Below are 18,848 nucleotides of genomic sequence, written 5' to 3' on the forward strand. Positions count from 1 at the left end.
TGTTGAAAAATCAAAATTCTGAGACACAAATAATAACAAATACTAACTTAGTAAATACTAACTGTCTCAAATGTTTTTTTTGTGGGCCTCACTCTCATATTTATAATTGACATTTGGTCTTACAGCCAATCACAATATGAGTAAAATACTGTATTTTCGAAGCCTTTTACCCTAGATTTGTCCAAATTTCCTTAAAAACGCCAAGATCTGCAAATAATCTTGAAAATTTTGTTATCCAAATAACATTTCAGACTCTTTTTTAGTAATGAATACATTGTATCTTTTGTGTACATCTAGCGTATATCCATACAAAGAATCATTTCCAGCATATTATCTCTATGGCAAATCTGGAACACCGTGCCTTTTTCTGTTTTTTTCCACCACTGTGCCAGTGAGAACATATGCTGCCTCAGTGTAAGCAGTAACTCCTGGAGTATGTTGTGCTGAAAAGTGGAGAATAAAGACGCATCAGGGCGGTTAAACTCAGAGTGGCTGTGTTCTTCCCTGCTTCCCTCCTGCATTCACTGCACTCTCCTCCTGCCATTAATGTGTACAGTGGTATTCCTGTTTTGTCTTCCTCTACATCACTGTCTGCTGTGTGTTTTTTCAGTCATTGGTGTTTTTCCAAAGCACTCTGTGGAAATCACGTCAATCAAAAAATATGATACAGTGACATCTCTTCCCTACAGTTAGTGAAGTTTCAGGTCAATTTTAAAATGCTTCCCATTTTCCTCATTTCCTTCCCTAACCTTCCTCTTTTCTATGTGAAGTAGAAAAAGATTTCAGTGCTGCCTCCTCCAGCCATCCCAACTCTGTAGGAAATGAATGAAGTAGTTTTAGAAGTCTCTTTCTAGGAAACTTCGTCGGATGAAACACAACAGCATTCTTAACATATAAAACCCAAATTGCTCAGCAAGCGTTTCTTCCAATTGAGGAACTTTGTCTTATACAGGAAAGGTAAAGATAAAATATTATATATTTAATGTGTGTATTTTACCGTACATTTTTAAACAGCCAGCATACTGTTCATACCTTATCTGCTGTTTCTGCATCATTTGTCTGCCCTTTTGAAATAAAATATAAATATAAGTAAAAAATGGATAATCTTTCAAGCCAATAATTTGTTTTAGGATTGACAGTTGGGTGGATGGACACTGCAACATCAGAAGCATGTTTTCCAATTCTCTCTTCACTCTTTCACTTCCCTCCCTTCCTCTTCTCATGCTCACCAGGTTACTTCCTGCAACGAATCAGGAGATAGTGTGGGTAGACAGGAAACTAGCAATGAAACAAATCTGGATGCAGTTTGGCTCATTATTGTATAGAGCGGTGTTTGTATAGAGCTTGTGTCCCCTAATATAATGAAACTAGTGCTTACAACCCCTTGTCACTGTTTGTATTTGTCTATAAAACAAAGAGTGACTTTCCCTTCTCACATTTTCATAATTCCTAAGAGATTTATATATTCAGCATTTCACAAGAAAAAAAGTAAGTGTTGTTGTCCAAAGAAAACCATGTTCTGTATCTCTAAATTATGTGATATTAAATTTTTCAAATAAACTGAATTAGTTAATGTTTGTGGGATGCTGCAGTTCATGGTAGGCTGTTTAATCCATAAGCCACATAAGCTCACAGAGAGGCATGGTTTACACAGGGAAGCGACGAAAGATTTGAGAAAAATTGTGCTTATCTCAATAATAAGCTCAGTTTTTAGGATACTAAAGATTGATAAGTGATACTAAAGTTTCAATTACTAGCTGTAAAAGACCATGAGATGTGATTGAAGGCTGTGAAAAAAAAGTAAGTGAACTGAGTTACTATTATTATTATTATTATTATTATTATTATTATTATTATTATTATTATTATATTGTCACACTGCTGTTTTCAATGTTAAGAGAGGTATAGAATTTAAAATGGCATTTGAAAGTGAGTGTATACACGAAGCAATGGCAAGGATGGTGCACGTACAGTGATTAGGTGATCTGCTTCCTCCTTTTCATGTGTTTTTAGTCTCCTCTGCTTTGTTCCCTTTCTTAATTACACCCGAGCTCTCCTCAGAGAGCATGTAACCCACTCCCCACTTCCAAAGCAGCATCCCATTAAAGCCTTGCACCCGATGCCTCCCCTCTACCTTTATGCTGAATACAATTAAAATATGGGGAGAGATCAAAAAGATGCCAGGAGCCTGACGAGGGTGATGTTTTTCAGAGAAATGCAGATTTATGTTATTGATGGCTGCCCCATTTGGAAATCATTATGGGACAAGGAGTAATCAGTGGAGCTGCATCAGCATCTTAGTCGTCGACAAGCAGCAACACCACCCCCTAACACACACATACACAACCACACACACACAAACACACACACACACACACACACATGCACACACACAAGCACACGCACACACACACACACACACACACACACACACACACACACACACACACACACACAAACACACACACACACACAAACAAGGGCATATGCTTTCAACAAAGTGTTTAAGTTAGCAGCTTGCACTGTGCTTTTTAGGATTAGTGCACTCTTAGACTTGTTGCATTTACCCAATTAAACAACAACTTTAAAGTAACATGAGCCTGATATCAGGTCATATTTTAGTTTTATTTTGTTTCCATTATACATTTAATTGTTTTTGTCAGTAAAGACTGACATACTGTTAGATGTATTTCATTAGCACAGAGCAGAACCCTAAATCTAAAGCATCTCATTAGTCTCAGTTTTAGTTTTCTCAAACTCTCATTTCTGACTTTCTTCACCTTGAGAGGAGAAAGGTTTTGGTAGAAACACTGAAACCCTCAAAATTTAATTTATTCTATTGTTGGGCATTAAAATTGAGAAATATTGGCCGCATCATTTGAACGAGGAGTGGCTAATATGGATAAGTGCGTCTACTAGGACTCCATCCTAGTAGATGTAATTTTAAATCGCAATCACATCTACCATACAATTATGTCCTGGGTATTTTTATATATGTGTAAGGGGGGGATTTGCTTTATAAAATTAAAAATAAATAAATAAATAAAAAGTGAATACATGGTAGATATTTGATGTTCTGATTTCGGTCATTTTACACTCAGTATATTTAGATGTGACTGTTGAGGCCAGCAAACAAATATATAAACAAAACAATTGGTGTTTCCTCAGAAGAATTGTATTCATGGTAGTGTGGAGACGGCTTTGAAAGAGCATTTAAGACCCTCACCTCAGGAAAATAAAACTTACAGAAATTGTACTTAAGTAGTTAATCAAATAAAACAAATATGCAAAATACAATTTAATGATTTTAATCTTGTTATCTGGTCAATCTTGTCAATGGGGGTGGAGGAGTGGTGATGGTCCCCCCTGAGCCCTCCTGTTGAGTGCGTCTGGGGGACTTACCTCAGTACTTCCAAAGTCGTGGTTACAGCCCTGATTACGATATCATTACATACTGTATCGCGATATAGTATTTGTATATGTTTCTTGCAGCAAGTTAAAATATATCCGACAAATACCTCATCACATTTATGCAAAAAACATAAAAATCAAACATTGATTTGCGACATTGCCCACAATGACCTATACAACCAGAAATACTAGGGTGATAGTTACCTCTGTAATAAAGGTAGGATAAAGTCTGTGACACACTGACAGTGGACAAATTTATACTGTTTCAGAGCAACTACCATCTTATTGTTCAAATCTAATATGAACCCTTCTGCAACATTTACCAAAAAACAAACAAACTGATAACTGATCCAAATTAAAAACCAAAACTAGAGTTTTCATAAAATGTTTCAACTTAATATCCCAAATAAAAGTTACAATCTTACTAGTAACAAAATATAGTATAGTCAGAATCATTTGCTTAAGAATAGGCCCATACAATGGCTCTTGCTCCTAATTTCATCATTAGTTTTTTTTTTTTTTTAAATGATCTAGGCGCTCTTTAGTGAAATACTCTGAAACGGAACCTGAAATCAGTTGTTTCAATCTAAAATAGGTTCAGCACTGAACAGAGGAGGGTAGGTTTAACCTTTTTATGTAGAGTTACTCAACTTTTTATGCCGAATATCTGAATGAGGTCGCCTCTTTCTAAAATATGTCCTAGTAAGTAGCAACAAACTGATGGACGATGTATGCTTTCATGACAATACACTGGAAAGTGTGTTGGTGATAATTTTACTCTTGATTCCCGTTTCTTTATCTCCCAGTGCCGCTGCCCCATGTCAAAAAAGGAAAAAGAAAAATGTTTGTGTGTGAATGGGGGGCGGGGCGAACTGTAATTAATTCAGTTTTACCTTTTCAAATAAATGTACCATAGATGAATTAAATATTGGACTATTTTAACCAGCATAGCTCAGCCTCAACACGCTAATACAGTTGTTAATTATCATATTGTGACTTTTCTCCTCCTCTAGTGTGAATATTTTGAACACAAATTAAGGATAACTAAGGATATTCTAACATATAGCCTAGTCCAGACCTCGGCCTACATTTGCATGAATCATCTCTAAATTCTTCATTCTGACTAGTGACTTAAATCAAACCACAGAAACAAGCCATTATTGGATACAAGTAGATACAAACTATACAAACGAAATGTTTTCCTTAATCTTACATTACCGCCTGATATCATATTTCATACACGCCCGCAGACATGCCCGCTGTCGCGATGTTTAATGTATAAACCCAGCCTTATAGCAGCGAGAAAACGCAGATGATAAATATGCATGTATTCAATTAAGGGTATTACAGAGCGGGTGATTTGCATAAGGATTTAGGAGCTTAACATTATATTTGTGCTATAAAATTTCACAAAAGCTTAAACGCGGACTGTTATACGTGGGAGATGGGGTAGGACAGGTATTTTTGAAAGAAGCGAGGAAGAGAAAATGAATTAGAAATATCAAGGAAACAGAAACGTGTATTCTAATATTGTTTTAGAGCACAAATCTGCAGCTAAAATATTATTGTTACAATTTGAAAATATATATAAAGTCAGGAGGTTGAATGGCTGAATGGATTTCTTTTTTAATCATTTCACTAACTGAACTGACTTCAGTTTCAAACAACTAAAGCCAGAGCGGTGATGTGATAACATGTAATTTTCTCCTACACCGCTGTAACTACCATCTTTTGTGAAAGATCAAACCTCTCCTCCGGTCCTCAAACACGTCCTCTGATGACGAAGTCCACTTTTCCCCTCCCAATTAAGAACAGAGAGCTAATTAGAATGAACGGATCCGGGATCAGTTCAGCTTCACTTTGCAGCCCGCTGCTGAACCAGGCCCCTTTTCTCTGTCTGTGGTGGAAATACAAGACTGGAGCCGCTGGCTTACAAATGACATCAAATCACAGTCTGGAGATCAGAATATGAAGCTCTTTCTAGGAAATAAACACATTTTAAAAAAGGCGATCGAGGATGCTGAAATGTGGAGATAACACCTAGTGGTGCCAAAATGATTTTTACCCATTAACATAAAGTAAAAAAAAATCTCTTAAAACACACTTTCCCCTCCTATCTATAAAGTTATCTATTCATTTCCAGCTAGAGTTCCAATTTATTTTTGGAGCTCGATAGTCTCGCGTTGTTTCCTTGATTTGGTTTAAATACCTCTGGGGAAAGGTGGCACTTACCTATGACATTAATATTTTTATTTAAAAAAAAATGTTTCATGTGAGTTCTGAGAAAGTAGCCCCACTAACATCTTTCATACAATATTGAGGCCAAATGTGAAAGCTGTGGATGTAGTTATTGAGAGGCTAAGTTAATATTCATTTTCCATTAAAGTGGTGTTTGTTTTTATTTGTTTCACATTAATCTTTTTTGATCAAATAAAACAAATAAACAAAAAAAGATTAGAGAATTAAGAGCTGTGTGATTCTTTATTTTACAGATGATTTGAAAGACTTCATGCGCTTTCGTCCACTCCTGCAGGATCTGTACAGAGCGTTTTAGTGCCATAGAGAGGCTATGAGCAGCAGCAGTGTGGTGCTGTGTGGAAACCTCTTTGCGCGTCACTTGAGTGAAGGTCCCTGCAGACCTCCTCGGTGCGCTGAGACAGCCCCAACACCTGAGAAGACTGAAACCCTCTCTTGCTTTAACTCTTCTTCTCTTTCTTTAAAACTGACCTTTCAAACTGCAGCTCCGGACAGACAGATGAAGGGGACGGTGGCCGGTGGTCCGTGCATAACGGAGGCAGAGGAAGTGCTGCTTTTTCAGACCGGTCGGTAAAAGTATAACCAAACAGTTCGTTGACGGCGGAGCAGCCAATGAACATAAATGGTGCGTCGTGACGCAACAGGGCTCCGTTGATAAGGAGCTCAGAGTCCAACCGGCACTTGAGAAGGAAGAACGGTGGTTTTGGGGGGCCAGCTAACACTCGCCTATCATCAGTCAAAGTAAAGCCAACTCCTCCTCTTCTGCTGTTACGGACATATATGCGGCCTCCTTAACAAAAGACAAAACAGTAATTTAACAGACCACTGTAAAGAAAAACTGCTTCTCCCTGACGACCGGTCGGATTTTATAAAGCAGAGGCTGTGTGTTTTTCAATTTTTTTTTTTCTCTGCAAAGCAAAAGTAGTTTGGGCGACACAAATCAGCTGCTGTAAGCATCAGCTTGGACTGTTGAACCCGGAGGAGGGGAAGAAGCCTTTCTCACGGGTTCCCTGTCAGCTTTTTTGGAAATCTAATTTTTGTTCTTTCTGACCGTGATGCAATAGAAGGCTGCTGCTCAGCTTTGGCATTGCCAGTTATAAAGAGTTACTTTATTTTTCAGCATAAAAAAGGGAGAAATTGCCAGTGCCTTGCAGACTGTCGAAATCCTGAAATATTACTCCCGGCAAGGAGGAGGCATCGGTGCTGAGACCCATGCAGCAGGGGCTTCCATAGTTGGTATGTTTATTCAACATAAATGGAAAAGAAAATATAGAGAGAGCAGTTGCTAATAACAAAAAATAAAATAAAATAAAATAAATCATAGTTGAGAGAAAATAGATTCCAGTAAGAGAAGCGGAATCTGTGTAGTTATTTATGAATTAATCATATCTTATTAATAATGAGAGCTGCAGAGATTCGGATGACGGTTACCATTGGCAGATGAGACGTAGTGTGGGGAACACGTGTCCAATTTTTCCTTCATATTTTTTCCTCCCTGATCTGGATTTCTCACTTGTCACGGCAAGAAAAGGAAAACCTAAAAAAGCGAGAATTTTGAGTGGCATTATTGCGCAGGGTTTTGCCTCTGATGGACATCTTGGCTTGCAGATCCGAAGAGAACAGTTATAACATTCTCCCCTCTGCGGCTACGATGCTTTTCCATGGCCTCCCTGGAGGCGATGTGCACGGTGTGGTGGAAGAAATGGACCGGAGAGGAAAGAGCGAGTCAGCAGCCATCAGCTCAGCCATCGATATGGGGGAATCAGAGACGGTAGGAAAGATTCATTTGGCCCTCTCGGCTTGTTAGCGCAGGCAGCATGGCAGCCTGGAAACATGTGACAGTGGCTGCACTCGCATAGCTCCAAGCACTTAGTTTCAGCTCTGAGCGCTTTTTACTCTCAGTCACACAAAAAAGTCTCCAATAAGTGTCCTAACTTATTATTTAGTTGTTTTTAAACGCACCTGACAGACAATTTCCTCCTCAAGGCCTAAACATTGTGAAATCTACAGCCTCTGTTTAATCTCAAACTTCTTTTAGTCCCAGCAAAGCTTAAATCAAACGGACCCAGAGCTGAACAAGCTACAGTTTTAAAGAAAAAAAGAGATCACATTTGTCCTTAAAGATAATAATTTTCCTCAAATTAGCTTTAAACAAAGCGTTCAAAGCACACGCTTATACCAGCAATATGATTCATAAGAAAAAAGACAATTTTTGCGCAGGCAAAGTAGTACAAACGTTAACAGCAAAACACGAACAAAAGCACGTGTCCTTATTATTTAAAAAAAAAAAAGTAGGGTTGCAATCTTTTCCTATTTTCTATAAATATGGTTCAATGAAAATACAATTATTAGAAAGGTCAGTAATAATTCTTAAATGTGATACAATGGAAATAAAAGAAGAGACGACGGAATAGAGAAAATTTTAATATCAAATCATCATACATCTTTATTTGCAAATCATTATTATAAGTGGCTGTGCGCGTACACGTGTGTCTATTTCGGAGGCCTCTCGAAAATAATACTGAATGAAAGTCTTGAGTCATAGGCCCTTATTTATTATTTTATCTTTCATGATGATGATGATGATTATTATTACTATTATTGCTATTATTATTATAAGATATTAACGGCACAGACTCCACTGATCTCCACCACAAAAATAACAATATTTCTATAATCCAGTACTTAGTTTTATTAGCCTAATTCTTAATAGTTAATACATGTAAAATTACTGCATTTTATACCCCCCTTTTTTTTTAATCTGCAGCAGGAGGTGGCACTATCAGGAATATTATACTAATGGCCTTACGTACCTAATGTAATTTCCTGTAGTTCATATTATTCACAGTAGAGAGTCTGTCTGTGTTTAAACCTATAATTTCCTTTACTGTAACTAAAATATTCCTATAACATTTCTAATTTCTTAGATTGTGGTAGTAGAAGGGAGTTTGCATTGACCTCTTCTTACTGAATTAAAATTTTTGGAACAACGGTTGTATTTTAATATGATTATATTCATGTATAGTATTATTGAGGTTGTTCAAACAAAAATAAATCGCAATTTTAATGCAATACGTCTTTATAATATTTCTATAATCTCCCAATATTGGAGTGCTGTCTGTGGTCCTCAGTATTGAGGTTTTATCCGATGATATAATTTTCTGAATATATAGCGAACAGACTTGCATAGTGTTGTGCTTCTCTTCTCCCATGTTATGTTGATTTAATGGTGGGCTTTCAGGCCGTCATGCAGAATCGTCTCACTGTCATTTTTTCAATCAATGTGTCCTGACGGTGTGTCATCCTGCCTCTCTCCTTGTTGACCTGCAGTCCATGCCGTGTATGACCAGCGAGCGCGTGGCTCTGTGCGCGGGCTGCGGCAGGAAGATCGCGGACCGCTACTATCTGCTGGCCGTGGACAAACAGTGGCACATGCGCTGCCTCAAATGCTGCGAATGCAAACTCAACCTGGAGTCCGAGCTCACCTGCTTCAGCAAGGACGGCAGCATCTACTGCAAGGAGGACTACTACAGGTATGAGGGCGCACAGGACCTGGACCTCCAGAGTCCATCCAGGAGAGACCAGGATGAACCGGTGTATATGATTGTTATGTGACAGTATTCAGTATTCATAGTGATAGATGTGTGTTTCAAAGTACGGTAACTGCGATTGGTTATTCTCTTACACTTAAATTAACATCAATCAAGGCCAGGGATGGAATATTTTAAAATAATATTGATACAAAAAAATTCGTCAATAAAATCAGTTATCCTTCATTTGGTTCCAAAAATGTAGAAGAAAAGCACGATTTCTACATTATTTCTTTTTCAAAGCTTCTACACTGATATAATGGGCTTGTGAAAACTAATTTTGATCTTGGCAGCTGATGACAGCTGATATTTTGTGGCATAATTCAACATCTGTATTTTACTGTTTACAGATCCATTATATTTACGTATTTCTCTCAGCACAACACTGTATAGGAAATTGTATGTGAAAAGAAAGAAACACACTGTTTGTGGTGCTATAACTCTCCACTGAAATCCAGATGATCAAAAAGCTACTATTAGGTTTGGCAGCTCTCTAAGCGAGTATGCCCCCCTTCGTAACCGCCCCCACCAATTACTGACAAGGAAGCTTGGGAAGCATTGTCTTTTTGAATAAAGAATTATTGTTAAATTACAAACGTGAAAATATCAAAATTCCATATCAGGTTTAGCTCAAAACTCTAACAATCGGCAAACCTTGTTAATATCCACATTCCAAATGACGCAAGCTATCTGTCTTACTTTAAAGTTTCATGTGAATTCTCCTCATTAGCAGAAAGGGAAACTTTATGCACTGTTTTTAACTGCATGAAAGCTCGGCTTCTTTCATATAGGCATAGTTCATCTAGCCTGGCCTACACTAACACACCGCAGGCCTGCCAGGCTTCCTGTCCAGCCGCTGATGAGGTTTCTGTGTTGTCCGCAGAAGATTTTCGGTGCAGAGATGCGCTCGGTGCCACCTGGGCATCTCAGCCTCGGAGATGGTGATGCGAGCCCGGGACCTGGTCTACCACCTCAACTGCTTCACCTGCACCACGTGCAGCAAGATGCTCACCACCGGGGACCACTTTGGCATGAAAGACAGTCTGGTATACTGTCGGCTGCACTTTGAGACTCTCATCCAGGGAGAATATCAGACACATTTTAACCACGCGGACGTTGTCCCACACAAAGGTCTGGGCCCGACCAACGCACTTGGACTATCCTACTTCAACGGCGTGGGGACAGTGCAGAAAGGCCGGCCCAGGAAGAGGAAAAGCCCCGGGCCGGGGACCGAGCTGGCTGCTTATAATGCAGGTAAGAAGGACATTTCTACAAAGATGTTCAAAAACAAGGAGGTTCACACATTGGCAAGGATGGTGTGGATATTTAAAGGTGGGCAGAGTTAAGAAAAAACAATATATTTGTTTTAATATATAATGTATGTAGTTAATGTATAATTCGTGCTGTAACCTGTTTTGATGCTGATTTTACTTCAAAAATAATTATTTTAGATCTAAAGCGTAGCAAGAGTTCAAAATTGAAAGAAAAATCATCGCTGACTATTGTAAACTAAATCTGGCTCCACAGTTCTAATAAAGAGCCACACATCGTGAATACAATCTGATTAAGACCGCAAGGCTTCATTAATGAAAAATCTTTTTAACATTCCTATATAGGCTTCTATTGTGTTTGTCCTGTCCTTGGTAATGACTTAAGCATAACTTTATCATAGAAAACTCTACAGTATTTTTATTCCATTCGGTGTAATATTCCTATAATATTTCTATAGGGAGTTTATGATGAGTTTATCATAACATGATCACAATGACATAACAGTTGGCCTAGTTTTAAACCCATTCCTGGTGTTAATATATTTTAACACCCCTAAACAGATGCATTGTGCATTGTTTAAAGTTCCTATAATCATCCTAATGGAAATTAGTTGTGTTTTCAAGGATTTATGGGTCAGGTTCCATTGGATGATTTTTAAAATAAATTTTGTAAAATAAATAAATTTACACCATAGTTACATTCATTTCACACAGTTTTAAGCTTGAATGTGTCAGACGTGGATTGAACTTTTCGTACAGCTTCATATATATATTTAATTGGGTCAGTGAGTTGCAGCAGCCTAACAGTTCTTAACAAAAACTTGCATCTAGTCAAGATTTTTCTAAATGATAATCTTAAAAAATAATCACTTTCAATAGTTTGTGGTTTTTATTCATGTTTAAAGTGAGTTATTTAAAAAAAAGACATTTTTGTGTCCGCTTTGGGGATAAAAAGAAAAGTTGTTTGATGTCCTGGCTTTTGCTTTCACCCTTTTCCACTTGTCAGGCTCCATAGACATCTACAGACCCTAACAACCCACCCCACCACCACCCATCATCCACCACCCCCAGCCCCCAACCACACACACTACCACCTCCATCACCACATACACATATACACACTGCTGGAGTCTTTTTGTATTGGGACTGGGCCAAACTGGGTTTGCACCAGAGGGATCAATGTGATTTGATGAGTTATTCACTGGAAGAGAGAGCAGGGGATACAAGAACTTTATTACAACAGCATTATCAGGTTGGAATCTCATTTTTTGATGCTTTGACTTTAGTTAATTAACCTTCCAATTGTTCACGTAAAAAATAAATTGATTATAATCTAAACATTTTGTCAGACTGTAATACTAGACAAGAACAGTAGGCTAACAAAATTAGTTTTTCTGTTATGATTTTATATTTGTCAGTTTTGTTGATTCTCATTTCTCTTTTTAACATTTCTGTCAGTTTATTTCAAATATCAGCAACAAGTGAAATAATTATATTCCCACTTGTTTTAAATGCAAATTAGCCTCTTTCCTTTTATTTTTCTCCTAGATCAAGTAGTACTTTGTTTAAAGAAGAAGCATTACTTTCTTTATTTTAAAATGCTACCACTTTTTTTGTGAAGTGAAGCAGCTCTAAAAACAAGTCAAATGATTTCACCTATTATTGATGGACTTTGCTTTAAGAAAATACACATTTGCTTAAAATATGAGCACGAGATTTCATCATGAAGATAAAAGTCTAATTTCAGAGTAAGACATTCTTAATCTAAAGAAAAAAATGGCTTTTTTTCATGGTGGGTATTTGGTTAAAAAAAATGTCACATAAAAATGATTTGAAGCAGAATGAGGAGGAGAGGGCAGTGCGCCCTCTTCTGATAACAACCAGAAACAACATCAAAGCTTCACCTGAACAGTCACACTTGAACATGTGGCAGCTCTGAGAGGCACACAGCTCTGAGATGTTGTTAACACTGTGAATAAGACATTCTGTATAAGGATGATGAAACAGGCTGCTTTTTGTTAAAATAGTGCAGCATATGCTTTGGCCAGAAAGCAGCATTTGTTCTGCCTGGTGTGTATGGGCTAATTAAGTGAAGTGTTATTCTGATGGTTTTCACTCACTTCATATTCATCATTTGCAGCGTTCTGATATTGAACTGTTATGCATGCAGCAACACTTTGAATGTTGCCAAGAAATTTGCAGGCTGGGAAAAATACATGTGTGTGTTGTTGTTGTTGTTGTTGTTGTTGTTGTGTGTGCATGTGCTTATGTGTGTGTGTGTGTGTGTGTGTGTGTGTGTGTGTGTGTGTGTGTGTGTGTGTGTGTGTGTGTGTGTGTGTGTGTGTGTGTGTGTGTGTGTGTGTGTCAGGCTAGTAGCCAGGCTAGCATTTCTTCCCAGTATAGAGAGACATGTAGACAGGGACAGACATACAAACAGGGTGCAGAGTGGAGAATGATCTGCAGCTGGAAAAAAACAGCTGTCAAGTCACAGTGTCACTTTAGATCAAACTGATTTTATGGATTTAAATGAAGAAAAGGAATCTAGATTGAAGTGAGAACATTTTTTGAACATAATTTTTAACAATGCATTGCAATCTGAAGCACCTTACAATTTTTCTTTTTCTTTCTTTCTTACTACAGAGACTTTTGTCTCTTTTGTAGCACCACACTCAATATATGACACCTCAATGTTTGCACTGTCAAACCTTTCTCACTCATGTAAATTGTTGTCAACTGACATCAGAGTCAATATCTTGCATGGGGTTGTTTGAAATGCAAAGATTTGGAAGATTTCTTAATTTTCTTGGGATATTGGAACAGTTTTCTTTAATATATTAAAAATAAGTACATTGAGTAGGTTTAAATTGCAGTATACTGTATAATTTCTATAAGATGCATTTGGCTCCTTTAAAAACTGAATACTCTTTAATTATTGGGGTCATGAGAATTTCAGGACCTAAAAATGGGGTCAGAGAAAAGTGAGAAACCTTAAAGTCTCTGATGCAAACACACAATCAGAAGTAAAGGACTAAACAAATCAAACTGATGATTAGAGATTGGCATCAGAGTACTTTCTAACCAGTTCTCTTCTCCTTTTTCCTGTCCTCCCACAGCGCTGAGCTGTAACGAGAATGATGGCGAGTCCATGGACCGAGACTCCCAGTACAGCTCCAGTCAGAAGACCAAGCGTATGCGAACATCCTTCAAGCACCACCAGCTGAGGACTATGAAGTCCTACTTCGCCATCAACCACAACCCAGATGCCAAGGACCTCAAGCAGCTCGCCCAGAAGACTGGCCTCACCAAGCGGGTCTTACAGGTAACTGCAGTCTTTTACTTCAGATGAGACCCTGCTTTCCTTTACTCAGGGGAGAAAATGAGAGAAATGCCAACAGGGGTGAAAGAATTTCTCTTGTCTCCAATGCAAATCAGCTTACTTCCAAGCATAAATATATGAAGTGACTTTTTCCTGAAATAAGCCAAATCAGCTGCTTTATTGAAATATACTACTGTTTTTCATTCCAGTGAAATTCTAGGAAAAATCTTCAGAAAGCTGCAAACAAGCTGAACAAAGTCAAAAATTGATTTTCTTGCTTTCTTTTCTGTTCTTTTACTTTTTCTAATTTCAATAAAAACACAATTTAAAAAAAAGGAATTAATTGAAGAAAAGCTGCACTGAAAAAAAGAGTTGCCTCTAGGAAAAACAAACTGTTAAAAGTTAAAATGTGTTCATATTGGATTGCAAAATTACCTGGAAATGAAAGCGAAACCATAAAAAAAACCAAAATGTAATCTATTTCAGTGGACAGTGTGATGTTATCTTGAGGACTGAGGGATGAAAAACAAAAAGCTCTGTATTACACACGTAGAAAGAGAAAGCACAACAGAATGTTTGATTTCCACAAAAGACGACAGCAAATTATCAGGGGGACCGAGAAGAAGAAAAATGAGACAAAAGGTTTCTGAATCAAAATTTTTCTGAGAGGGAAAAAAATCATACCGCTGCTTTAATTAACGCTCACAGAAAACAAAGCAGTCATTTTGCTTTCATGCATTGGAGTTTTCATGCCTGTTATTCTAGCTGAAGCGCTTCTCCCTCCGCCTGTTTCCCATTGCTCCATCATGATTCTATTGCTAGCACACTCCAACACTCGACTCATCAGAGACTGTTGCCTCAATCACTCCGCATCTCATAAACTACTTTTTATTATTGAAAAAGAGAGCAAAGGTTGTGTGTAAAAAACGAAATGAAAATAGATTAACATCAGGGACACTAAGGAGCAGGATGCTGATTCCAAAATTGAGGTGTAGGGCGTTTGTGAATGGGTTCTGGGGGTCCTAAGCAAAATGAGGAATTAACTGTTAATTTGCTACTGCTAATATGAGAATCATGATTGAAATCATAGCTTCTTTTATCAATACACACTGTATACAGGGCCATTGTTATGTTCATTCACAGTATCAATGAAAACAGGAAGCCAAGTTGGTATGTTATGTTCATGTACAATGATAAAAAAAAAGGTTTATGTTTCTGTGGTTACCACTGACCTTTTCTCTGTGACAAGCCATAAAAAGTAAAGGCTTTTATAACTTTTGTACACAGTAGAAGAGTACCCTGGCTTTTTGTTTTTAAGTGTTCTTTTGTTCTTGAATACAGTCTGAGCATCTGCAAACACACTTTAAACAGACATGAGGAAATGCTCATTGGTGTGTGCTCTTAACTAATCGCAAATGTAGGGAGGGGGAGGTGGTGGTGGAGATAATGTGGGTCTGCTTGGGGATCTGCGACATCAGTGTTTCAAGAACCATATCAGTATGTGATTTTTTTTGTATATTTTAGCCCTTTTGCTGCAATTTTTTTGAATTTTTTTGAAGTCCTCAAAAATAACCACAAAATCCTTTAAAAAAGATCCACATGAGCGTTTTCTAATCTGATGCCCCTTTCAGCAGGCTGACATAGTTTGTCCAAAATTTTTCATATGACCGTGTCTGAACGTTTCTTCATCTAACACAGCTAGGATCCCGTGACAGCCTCATCCTCTCAGCTATGCCCTCGGCGAATAAACTCAACTGTCTCTGTACTGGAGACAAGAGAGAAAGTTCTGTTTTTAAAAGTCTCTCTGTTTTCAGCTCTTAGTTTTTGTTTTTTTTTTAACTTTTATGTGAATCGCTTTTATTTGGAGTTTAGTTTCACTGATGTGATTCTATTTGTACTTTCAAATACCAGCTTCATTTTTTCTGTTAACAGTGTTAAGTTACTTATGATGCAAACTGAACATTTCCTGCTGTTGGTGCCTCACATTGAAAGGTGTCCACTTGCAAAACAGTGGGTCGGTTTTATTGTGAAGAAGTTATAGGAAGTGCAATGTGTTTATCACAGAGTTAGTGGAACTTAATTAGTGGTTCAGGTAAACAATTTTATCTTGCTGTGAAATGCAGTGGAAAAACACTCGCACTGTGTCAGCGCAGCTCAACTGCTTGTGGCCATTAACGGCATAGCTCAGCATGACTACACCCCCCACTGTGGAAGAACCTTCACCAGCTAGTAGCTAACTGCATCTGTCTGCAGTTTGATACTAAGCAGGCTGAATACGACCCTGATGAAAACAGCAAAACTAAACCAAAACAGTAAAGTTTCAGACCAGAAAACCAACACAGTGAGCTAAAAAACACAAAAAATGTTTCATAAAGCTGATAGGAACAGCAGATTTGGGTGATAATCATCTGAGGGTTTGTTACTCTGAGGGACCCCTTTCATATAACACATAGACATCTGAGCCACTGTTCATATCAAAATATTGATTTGTGCAGCTTTAAGGTTAGGGATCGTCATGGTCATGGTTAAAAGTTACCAACATTGACTGTAGGTGGAAAATGGAAAAAAAAACGTAGGTCAAGTCAGTCTCCTGGTCGACCCATCGACCCACCCAGTACTCCTCCTTACAAGGGTTTGAGGCTCTATAACAAAGTCGTGCTACTTCTGTCTTTGCTCCCGACAGAAGTAGCATACCTGCTAAATGTCCTTGTCAGGGAAACAATGGTACGTCTTATTTAGGCATTAGAACAAACAGCAGACGCTATCATTTTTCTGGGGAGGACAGTCTGACCTATGTTTACCTAACAGCTAACCATCCTCCAACACAAACCACAGACTCTGAGACTTCTGAACGTGTTTTCCCACCGTTTAGTCAACCATAGGTCTCTATTCATTTTACAAAATTAATTTACAGAGACTTAAAACATTCCTCAGATACAGTAGGTAATCCATCAGAGCGAGCATAATGTGTCACTTTTATTATTGTTGTGTGGTGATGCAGTTGTGAGTGTGGAGTGAGTTGAAAAGCCTCTTTCTATTACCTGCTTCAAAAACTGCCAATAATAAAAGCAGACATGATTTTCTGTATATTCATTGTGATGAGTTAAATTTCTGTGAGCAACTTTTTTAATCAGTATGGAAATGGATTGAAATCAGGTGCTGCCAGGAAGGGAAAAAACTAAGTTTATACTTTAGAAAATGATTGGCAATGTTAAGTATGACTGACTTTTACTGTAGTTACTGGGCTAAATATGGAAAACACAGGTGTAGTCAGGTAACCAGCAAAGGAACAAAGTTGAACAAAATTGAACATTGAACAAAAATAGGTGGTGGTATTTGTGAGTTAATGATATTTTTAAATAGTTCAGCTCAACAAAATTAGACAACAAAACATCTTGTTTCACCTATCGCTACATGCCATACGGATAGTTTTGCTTTTGTCCATGTTTTGAGAAATGCGTATGAGTGTCCATCCCAATACGCTGAAAGTCAGTGGAATTTAGTTGGTGGCACTCACAGCAGGGAAAAATTACAAATAATAATTATATATATTTCAACACTGACTTGTCTTTGACATGTCTAGAAACAGTGTCTCTCTGGATAATCTGCTCTGGATAACCCAAGACACTTTGCAGTTTTCATTGAAATTACTTTCTACAGAAGAACTAATTTCAAGGAAATTAGGTCTGTGAATTATCCAGAGTAACAGGAACACTGTTGCTGGAAAGAGGTTCATATCTCTAAAACCTGACAATTACATCCAAAACTATCTGCATCTTAAGATACTACTAGAGGTGAGTGAGAAAAAGGTTTTTGTATGATATGGGTTTAAGAACCCTTGGTAAATGCCCTGATATGACTCCTTGCATGTTAGTTTGTTCAGTTACAATTACAGTAACTTATAGCAGAAATGCCATGGATATCAGATAACAAGTTTGAAATATGTGGTAGCCATACCATAAAAGTACCATAAAATTTTCTTTAGTGGATCGGTTCCCCGCAGTAAGAACATTAATTTTATTTAATAATATTTTATTCCCGCAGGTCTGGTTCCAAAACGCTCGGGCTAAGTTCAGGAGGAACCTGCTGCGACAGGAAAGCACTGGGGTAGACAAGGCATCCGACGGCTCCACGCTGCAGGGTGGGACACCATCAGGCCCAGCCTCAGAGATCTCCAATGCCTCCATGAGCCCCTCCAGCACCCCAACCACCCTGACAGACTTGACAAACCCCACCATGCCCACTGTCACCTCTGTGCTCACCTCAGTGCAGGGCGGCATGGATGGCCACGAGTGCCGGAGCCCATCACAGACCACGCTGACCAGCCTCTTCTGATGGACAGAGCACTTCACCAGAGCCTCACCCCTCCCAACTCCCTCTAACCTCTGCTCCTCCCTCCTGGATCTAAAACTGAGCACTGTTGACTCCTTCGAACATTAAATGGATTAGAAAAGAGAAGGTAATGGAAACAAACAAAAAAAAGATTTAATTTTGCTCTGAGCCCATTAGAGACTATTTGCATAGTGAGGCGACCAAGCCTTACAAATGGAACAGTTGTTGTTATTTTGATGTTGTTGTCTTGTCGAGAACTGAGACTTGATTTGCATTTTTCAATGTTTACAGAAAGAGACTGCGGGGAAAAAAACTGCTTAATTTTTGGAAATTAATTTTTTTCCAGCACAGTATTTATGTTGTTGTACAAGAGTCACTGTTAGAAGGATTGTAAAAAATTTTTTTTGAAAATCTGAGATTAAACACAGGTCCTCCGAGTGCCATGTGCCTTACAGTCCATTTTATCTTTACTGCTGTACTCAAATGGTGACCACGACCGTACGCAAATGAATGACTGAGAAGAGAGTGGTTAAAACGTAATTGACCTCTACTGCTTGTGTGCATGAGTGTGTGTGTGTGTACGTGTGTGTGTGTTAAGGTTAGTTGTTATTTGTGATTGTGTGTCTACACATGTGTATTGTACATGCACTGATACACATTCTGCAAAGCAAA

The 18,848-nt window shown here is 38.1% G+C and overlaps 1 protein-coding gene across 2 annotated transcripts; it reads left to right on the forward strand.

Moving 5' to 3' along the window:
- Positions 1 to 7,255: 7,255 nt before the first annotated feature.
- lhx2b (LIM homeobox 2b) lies at positions 7,256 to 18,179 on the forward strand. 2 transcript variants are annotated; one of them, XM_040155769.1, is made up of 5 exons: positions 7,256 to 7,438; positions 8,998 to 9,200; positions 10,141 to 10,536; positions 13,649 to 13,847; positions 17,889 to 18,179. In XM_040155769.1, the coding sequence occupies exons 1-5, from the start codon at positions 7,256 to 7,258 to the stop codon at positions 18,177 to 18,179; spliced, it is 1,272 nt and encodes a 423-aa protein (XP_040011703.1). The 2 variants fall into 2 exon arrangements, with proteins under 2 accessions (XP_040011703.1, XP_040011704.1); XM_040155770.1 differs by having other exon boundaries at positions 10,141 to 10,511; positions 13,642 to 13,847.
- The last annotated feature ends 669 nt before the right edge of the window (positions 18,180 to 18,848 follow it).

This window comes from Xiphias gladius, chromosome 19 (genome assembly GCF_016859285.1).
Source record: "Xiphias gladius isolate SHS-SW01 ecotype Sanya breed wild chromosome 19, ASM1685928v1, whole genome shotgun sequence".
Classification (NCBI taxonomy): Eukaryota; Metazoa; Chordata; class Actinopteri; order Istiophoriformes; family Xiphiidae; genus Xiphias; species Xiphias gladius.

Bases quoted from the DNA above. Each gene is read 5' to 3' on its own strand.
- lhx2b (XM_040155769.1), top strand. From the start codon at position 7,256: ATGGACATCTTGGCTTGCAGATCCGAAGAGAACAGTTATAACATTCTC. The intron at 7,439-8,997 runs GTAGGAAAGATT...GTTGACCTGCAG, and splicing joins ATATGGGGGAATCAGAGACG to TCCATGCCGTGTATGACCAG. The intron at 10,537-13,648 runs GTTCAAAAACAA...CACAGCGCTGAG, and splicing joins AAGGACATTTCTACAAAGAT to CTGTAACGAGAATGATGGCG.